Genomic DNA, 8,686 nt, shown 5'->3' on the forward strand with positions numbered 1-8,686 from the left:
GATCAACTCAATTTGGCTGATTTAAATTTTCACAAGGATTACAAAAATTACTAGTAAAGAATGAAGTTTTTAACATGTAGTACTTTATTTTTGAGACATTCGAAATAAAATATTATATTATGTCATTGAAACGGATGAGTGGTGATTATAACTCTATTATTGAAACTTAGTTAATGATAAAAGGCCTCTCAAGTTAACCACTACTAGAGATAGCAATGGATCTACGAAATCCTAATTCGACGGGTTTACAATTTAACTAGACAAAGTACTAAAAATAGGAATAATTGAGATTACAGTGCAGCAAAAATGGAGTTTAAGGGTGGAATTATTTGAATCTAGATGTTATATTGTTGTCAGAATAAATCCATCAGATTCTATTTAGTTTCACTATTTTATCGAAACATATAATGATTTTCCTTCCCTACTATCACCTAGAAGCCGAGCATTTTTTTACCTTCGCTAGATGTAAACCTTTGAGCTGATAGATTCCTTTCCTCTTGTAAACGAGCACTTTTTTTAATCTGCTTCCCTCCTTTAGAAGCCATATGTAACTACATACATTGGAATGAAAGTAAGTATAGACAATAGCTGGTAAAATGATATAGTGAAACTTGAGATCATTTCATCAAACACTTGAGGAGTAAAACAAAAATTAGTTTAAACTTGATCACATCGCATATAAAATTCAATTGAAACCTATAGTATGTGATTAAAACATATAATCTATGTTAGCAACAGTAGATTATCTTTCCCGTGAATATATTATATCATTCGTTCTAAAAATAATTTCATTGAAAAAACTCCCCTTGCAAGAATCAAACGAAGGTCTCAACTTGATTTTCTTCTCGTTCTTGTTCTCTTTGCTAAACTATAGATAATTGAGAGTTCCTGAATGTGCTTGGGGTTGTGGGAGGAGTGGACGGTTGTAAGATCCATGTTTAATTTGGCGCTCAATCCATAATCTAGGGTTCCTGATGTATTCTTCTAATTTATGAAACTGAAACCGCCGAATGGAGTGATTTATTAGCTTTTTAAAGCTATAGTTATCGATATCTAAATGCATAAATTGGATAAATATTTTAAAAAGGAATTAGATATGGTACATATCGATATGTTTGTAATAATGATAAAATAATAGAATAATTATTCCACCAATTGTCTAAATACATGTTCATTTTATTATAATATTACAAAATTAATAATCATCAATATTAGATATGGTACATATCGATATAGACATGTTTGTAATAATGATAAAATAATAGAATAAGTATTCCACCAATTTTCTAAATACATGTTCATTTTATTATTTAATATTATGAAAATAATAATTATCAATTTAATAATCATCTCGTCACAATGCGAAGATTATAACACAATCTCACAATTACACCATTGTGACTTATTTAATCCTAAGTAAATTCTATTATAGCTTATTTCCTATTGTATTTAAATATTATTTTGTCTAACGCATCAAACTCCGTCGTAATATATTAGAAACAAAATGGTCATTTTCCACCAACAATTACTATAAGTCCTGAGTTTACCCTCAGTTCTAACTAAGATCCGTCGCTCGATTATCTTAGCTCGACTCTCCAATTTTTCGAATAAACTTATTTCTTGCATTGCTTGAATTTGGTTAGGATATCAATTGGGCAACTTGGGGTTCTTGAATTTGAGATAAAATTTAATATGGCGGGCTTGCAACAAGTCAGCCCAATATAGCACTGGACGATTTCCGTCTTTCTCGAGGCGACGTCACAAAGCAAATGAATGGCGACGTCAAAAGCAAAGGGAGGGACGACCACACCCTCCTGGCCCTTCCTGGATCCGCCATTGGTAGGAGCTCCATATATTCTTATTTATTCTACCTTTCTTATATTACGAATTTTAATACATAAGTATTAAAATACAAAAAAAAATTACGAAAAATGGTTGTAGTGTTATAAGTGAAAATTGAGTCTCACTTAGTTATAAAAAAAGTTTATTAAATAATAAAGTGACTAATTTTTATAGACAACCTAAAATTTTAATTCAAAACTATGTCATTTATAAAAATAATAACATACAAAAGTTCACAAATGCAATAACTATAATATTTTATGTATATTTTATACACAAAACAATTGCAATGAAATATTAAATCATAGTAATAAAAATGCACATTTTAGGCTAATTTAGGAAAATTAACTTTGAGTTTTATAATTTTATATCACTTTTCATCTCTTTAGTCCAAATATATCTGTATCCTTATTTAACACATTATTATTATAAAGAAAAATACATGACATGAGTACATTTTTATATTATTTTCATGCATAGTGAATAAAATACAAATAGTGAAAAAATATATGATCACTTTATTTTTTTTAATCAAACGCCTTCCCGGCGGAGTGTTAAGTAGGAACCTCATCCCATATATATCATAACAAAAAAATTTTACAATCCGACAAACCCAAAAGTGGAGTGCCCAAGAAACCATATATAATGAAATAACAAAAATCTATGCCAAGTAACTAGACAGAAAGAAAGAACAAAATCAAAACTATCCTCACCAAGCTACCAAAACAGCCAAAAGAATGTCAAGTGCACCTAAAATTAGGAATACCAATCTGGTCAAGTCTCACCAAGGCTCTAACTGTGGCCGGGACTGACCTTCCTGTGTATCTTTTGGCTCCACACTCTCCTTTCCAAGGGACACCAGCAAGTCAGCTGCTTTGTTGCCTTCTCTGTAGATATGTGTTATCCTCCAAGTGAGACCCTTAAGTGCGATTCTGATATCTGTCATGGTGTGTCTCGTCTCTGCCGGCCCAAGCTGACCCTTATCCAGGATTGAACACAATATTTCTGCATCCGTTTCCAACAGACCCTTCATCTCAGCCTCCAGCCCGGAGTTTGCAGCTAGTGGCAAACAGAAAGCCTCCACAATTTCACCAAGGCAGTTGCGATATATGATCATTATCCTATAAAACAAACAAAACAAAAAATAAGTGATTCCAATGTAAGTGATAAGTGGAATTAGAGGAATATCTATCAAAATCTAAGCCAACAAACGTCAAAATGATTAGTTAACACAATAGTGAAAAAGAGAAATATCTATCACAATGACACAATCTAAGCCAACAATTAGCCAAATGATTAACTAACACACCACTAGAATGATATATATCACTCATTTGAATAAACTCTTAAATGTACAGACCTTCATGCGAAATGTATAACATATTCTTATTGTTAGATAAAAAATAATTGTTTCCCTCCTCCGTATGCAACGCTAGCAGCACACTTAATTTTGCTAGCGATCAATAAACGACTTGTTCATAAGATCGATGGCTGTATCCATGAACTGCCACCACCATAACAAATAACTCGATTAATAAACAAACATGGCACACTAGTGTTAAGGTATTTTTTATTGAAAAAAGCATATATCAACACATCCATCATGACATGGCTTCACTATAAAATATAGACAGTTAGCAGACACATAGAAAGCCCACTTATTCACTAATTTCCTCAATTATCCATTCATCTACAAGCTACTCTATATAAAATATAGCACAAAATCTGATCTTCGTTCCCTTCTTTAGAACACGTCTAAAAAGAGTATCCCCTGAGCTAGTTTAGCTGGAATTTTTGACATTGTGAGGTACACAAATAATCAACGAACACTTTCTCTTTCTTTTTATTTTGTTCATGTTATAATCAAATGTATATTATTGGAACTTAGTCAACTTACTTTGCCAATTGACTTCAGTTCCCACCCAACTGGTTCATAAACTTTAAGTCCACTTCTATTGGCCATACCTGCAAAAGTAAAAAACAAATCAGCATAATATATCAATAAAAAAGTTTAAATGAGACGCGTTCAAATGTTACTATTGAATACTAAGACATTCCCAGCCTCGAGAATCTGGAGATATTATATCCACACAAATATTTGGTTTTACTGCAAAAAGCTACATATCAAGCAAAAAAAATCACTTCATTAAATAGAATGCATGTCTTTTCAACTTGTAGAATATCTATCTAGCTATACCTTTTCTCCTCAGCGTATGTCCCTTTCCATGTTAGCATTTAGAATTCTCAAGCTCCAAACTGTTATAATTCTTACAAGCATTTTAAAGTTGATTTTGAACTGAAAAAAATAGAATAACATAATGATTACAAATTTTGAGATCACCTGATATGTCAACCTTAGTTCCATCGACGTCGTCGCGAACCCAACCAAAGTCACCAGATTCTACATTATCAGGAGGAACACAAATATTACTTTGTAAGTAAGTGTCAACATCAATAATTGGTTCCATGTGATAATTAGTTCGTGTTGTAGTAGAGACAACTACTCTCCATTGTGAATCTGTAGGATCCTCAACATAGAAAACTTGCCCAGCTTGGGATGCTAGAATAAATGGTTCATTGTGGTTTGTCACATTTGAAAAATTGGCTAATGTAAATCCATTAGCATCCGTCTTCAGTCGTTTACCTTTTGACACCCATTCACAGTCAAATAATACAACTCGACGTCCACTACCATAATCCAACTCAATGATATCTGTTAGAATTCCATAATAGTCCAACTCACTTAAGATTAGATTTTGATCTCTACTACTTGAAAAACTTGATGTTGTGGCCTTTACACGGACCCCACAATTTTGTGTTTTCTTCGTACTCTCCAAATCTTTCGTGTGAAACCTAAAACCATTTACGATATACTTCTTATATTTCACTCCAATAAAATTAGGCTGGCGAGCAACTAATTTCAAATCTCTTAATGTTGGAGTTTCTCCATGGATGATTAACCTTTCGACCTATTGAAAGAAGTTAATTAATAAAAAAACAACACTGTATTAACCATTACTACATTTTTGGAGTATATATCTTACATATTGAGCAAACCAATCAGCAAAGCTTTCACTGTGGATGCGTTCCAGCTGATGGCGTGCAACACGAGGATTAGATTGTTCAACTATTGCCCAATGTTGCCTGAAATTATACCATTAACCTTTTCAAACAAAAAATTAGAAATATTACAATAAATAAAAGTAGGCCTGATAACTTACTCAATATATGGTCTTACGGCCTCAGAATTGAACAATACATATTGATGTGCTTTCGTCAATGTTTCATCATCTAATCTCATAGCAGTTCCTTTTCCAAGAGAATGACCTATGATTGTAAATACATCTAATCCAATTATTGCATTATCATTCACAGTTTCATTCCTCGATGGTTGATTAAACTTCGACTCCACGCAGCCAGCCAAATACAAAGAACAAAATGTCAAACATTCTTCTGCTAGATATCCCCGAGCGATTGAACCTTCAGGTTTGCTCCTATTCCACACATAGGATTTCAATGTGCCTAAATATCTGTTTAAGAAAACAAAAATTAATATGCATTATGAACAGGTCCACATAACTTCACTTCTGTTGCCAAATGTACAGTCAAGTGCACCATTACATCGAAGAATGATGGTGGAAATATCTTCTCCAATTGACAAAGTACCACAACAATATCTTTCTCTAGTCGAATGACATCAGCGGGATGAATTACTTTCGAACAGAGTTCTCTAAAGTACTCACTGAGCTTAATTAAAGGTGCGCGTACGGACTTGGACAGTGTGTTTCGCAAGGCTATAGGCAACAACTGTTGCATCATAACATGATAGTCATGACTTTTCAAGCTTAACAATTTTGGCGGCTTTAGGTGAAAACACCTTGAGATGTTTGATGAATAACCATGAGGAACTTTAATATTTTTTAAAACCCGACAAAATGTTGTTCTCTCCATTTTGCTCATTGTAAAAGCTGCTGCAGGTAAATAAATTTTACCAGGACCTTTTGAAATTGGATGAAGTTCAGGCCTAATTCCCATTTGCTCCAAGTCTTGGCGCGATTTATAATTATCTTTAGACTTACCGTCTAAATCCAATAATGTGCCGCAAATACTCTCACAAATATTTTTCTCTGTATGCATGACATCGAGATTGTGGCGGACAACATTATCTTTCCAGTATGACAACTCAAAAAATATACTCTTTTTTTTCCAACCGAAAAGCTTTGGATTACCTTTAACTTGCTTACCAAACTTAACTGTGAAGTCTTTCAGCTCATCCATCACCATATTACCAGATTGTCGTTGTGGTGCTTCTCCATACTCAACTGTGCCATCAAAGAGTCGTCTATTCTTCCGAAATTCATGTTCTTTAGGTAGAAACCTCCGATGCCCCATGTAGCAATACTTCCCACCGTGTTTTAGTCTGAGAGAGTGTGTTTCTTTATTACAAACTGGGCATGCAAATTCACCTTGGGTACTCCATCCAGACAAATACGCATATCCCGGAAAATCACTAATTGTCCATATCAATGAAGCGTGTAATTGAAAATTTTGCTTTTTTGAAGCATCGTATGTTTCAACTCCTACTTCCCACAAATCCTTTAGATCTGCAATTAGGGGTTGCAAATAAATATCAATATTATTCCCAGGAGCTGATGGACCAGGAATCAATCAATAGAGATAACATAAGATAAGGCTCTTTCATGCACATCCATGGAGGAAGATTATAGGGAAACAATATGACATGCCATGTGCTGTGTGACACACTCATATTTTTGAAGGGATTAATTCCATCTGATTCCAATCCCAATCGAACATTGCGAGATTCCTGAGCAAAACTAGGATGCAAGGTATCAAATGTGTTCCATGCTGAGGAATCGGCAGGGTGTCTCATATACCCATCCTTCGTAAGATTTTCAGCATGCCATCTCATGTCAGATGCCGTCTTTGTAGACATGAACAATCTTTGCAACCTTGGTTTGACGGGAAAATACCACAATACGTTTTGAGCAATCTTTCTTTTCTCACCTGTGGGATCTGCATCTGAAGTACGCCATCTTAGCTGATAACATGTGTCACATTTGCCCCCTAATACAGAGTACAATCATTTTGACACGCATCAATATTTTCATAACCAAGTCCTAGTCCTTTCATCAATTTCTCGGCTTCATAATAAGACTTTGGTAGATCAACCATGGCATCTGGAAAAGCTTCTCTTAATAATTCCAAAAGCATATCAAATACTTTATTGTTCAAACTCCCAATACACTTTAAGTGCAACAGACGGATTATGAATGATAGCTTTGAGAATTTATCACATCTTTCAAACAATGGTTGTTGTGAACCATCAATCAACTTATAAAATTCTCTTGATTGTCCATTAGCAATTTCTGCATCTATTTGAGATCTAGTATGTTCGTCAGTATATCCATCTTCATTTGGAACTCCAAAGGCTTCATGAACTAAACCTTGCATATCATCACCACCCAAAGTATTATGTTGATTGTCACACCTAGATGAGCGACTACTAGGAAGTTCTCCATGAGCTATCCATTGGGTGTACCCTGGAATAAATCAGTCAACCGTCAAATGTTCAAATGCCTCATCTTTACTCACGGATATACCGATCCCACAACGTTTACATGAACATAATATCTTATCATTCATGCTTGAATTGCGAAAAGCATAGTCCAAAAAATATTCAAGTCCATTTTGGTATTCCGTTGTGATTCTTGACTTTGTCATCCAACTTCTATCCATATTGTTTTAATAAATTCCACCAAGCCTATATATGTAATAATATAAATATAGATAACTATGTAAATTAGAAAGTGAATTGTAAAAAAAACCCAAAAAAAAAATTGTAATCATATTTATGTTGCAAGATTAGTCATGTTCAAATAACCAACACATATGAAATTCATTAGCACACTATGTGCACAAATATGCTTGTGTGCATTCAATAACAAAAACACTAAAATGACCTAATTATCATCCCCATTAAGTACAATAGACATTGTTCAGTCTGCCAATTTATTTTTGAACTTATGAGGACCACAAAAGCAATGTATGTTAGGATGTGTTTCATGTATAGTTCTAGTAATTTTGTTTGGTCAAATTTCTCTATTTTGCTTGAACAAAAATTCTAGTGGCTCTAAAAAATTTAGAGAGAAAAATTCAGACTATAATGCAAATGAATTATGGTTGATTTTAGATTGAGGTTCTAGAATTCAAATATACATAGAACATTAATTAGCAAGGGAACTCTTGTGCAAAAAAAAAAAAAAAAAACTACAAAAACCTAAACTAATTAGTAGGATAGGTAATCTTTTTTATGATTCAAGACAAGAGAAAGATGAGATGCTGACCTGTGAAAGAGAAGGCAAAGCACATCAATGGCACGACGTCCCTTTAACCGATAGAGAGTGCACACAAATAAAAAGATTAAATATCTTTCGGACTCAAATGGAGAGAAGTGTGGAGAAGGATACCAGCAGCTGCGACAGAGAGAGATTTAATTACTGGTAAAATACCTAAGATAATGAAAACTAAGAGTAACATAACTGTGACAGCAACAACAATGCAGCGAGAAAACAAGAACTTTTTATTCCACTTCAGCCATTTTTTGATCATCATTCCTTATCCATAACTTTTTGTTAAGATTGTGCACACACATCAAACTCTACATTCCTATCAAATCTATAGGAAATGTATAAATATTGACAACTTAGCAACTTAGATAATGAATGATAAGATAAACTACTAATTTATTCTGGTTGTGCTCTAATTTACAAGCCGTTAAGACATTCATTAGTGAAGTAGCTGGGAATCAGTTATATGTAAAAAA

The 8,686-nt window shown here is 33.6% G+C and overlaps 1 protein-coding gene and 1 long non-coding RNA gene across 2 annotated transcripts; both read right to left on the reverse strand.

Annotated features, from left to right (window-relative positions):
- Positions 1-2,410: 2,410 nt before the first annotated feature.
- Positions 2,411-4,084, reverse strand: LOC125192359. Its single transcript, XR_007171374.1, has 3 exons — positions 4,040-4,084; positions 3,740-3,807; positions 2,411-2,963 (listed from the first exon to the last, which is right to left on the reverse strand). It is a non-coding gene; the product is annotated as an uncharacterized LOC125192359 (long non-coding RNA).
- A 37-nt stretch (positions 4,085-4,121) lies between these two features.
- On the reverse strand, positions 4,122-7,506 carry LOC125195243. Its single transcript, XM_048093421.1, has 11 exons — positions 7,464-7,506; positions 6,975-7,403; positions 6,607-6,882; positions 5,770-6,491; positions 5,423-5,649; positions 5,064-5,372; positions 4,887-4,986; positions 4,673-4,811; positions 4,487-4,555; positions 4,184-4,243; positions 4,122-4,138 (listed from the first exon to the last, which is right to left on the reverse strand). Exons 1-11 carry the CDS (start codon positions 7,504-7,506, stop codon positions 4,122-4,124), a joined length of 2,391 nt encoding a protein of 796 aa, XP_047949378.1.
- Positions 7,507-8,686: the final 1,180 nt, after the last annotated feature.

This window comes from Salvia hispanica, chromosome 6 (genome assembly GCF_023119035.1).
Source record: "Salvia hispanica cultivar TCC Black 2014 chromosome 6, UniMelb_Shisp_WGS_1.0, whole genome shotgun sequence".
NCBI lineage: Eukaryota > Viridiplantae > Streptophyta > Magnoliopsida > Lamiales > Lamiaceae > Salvia > Salvia hispanica.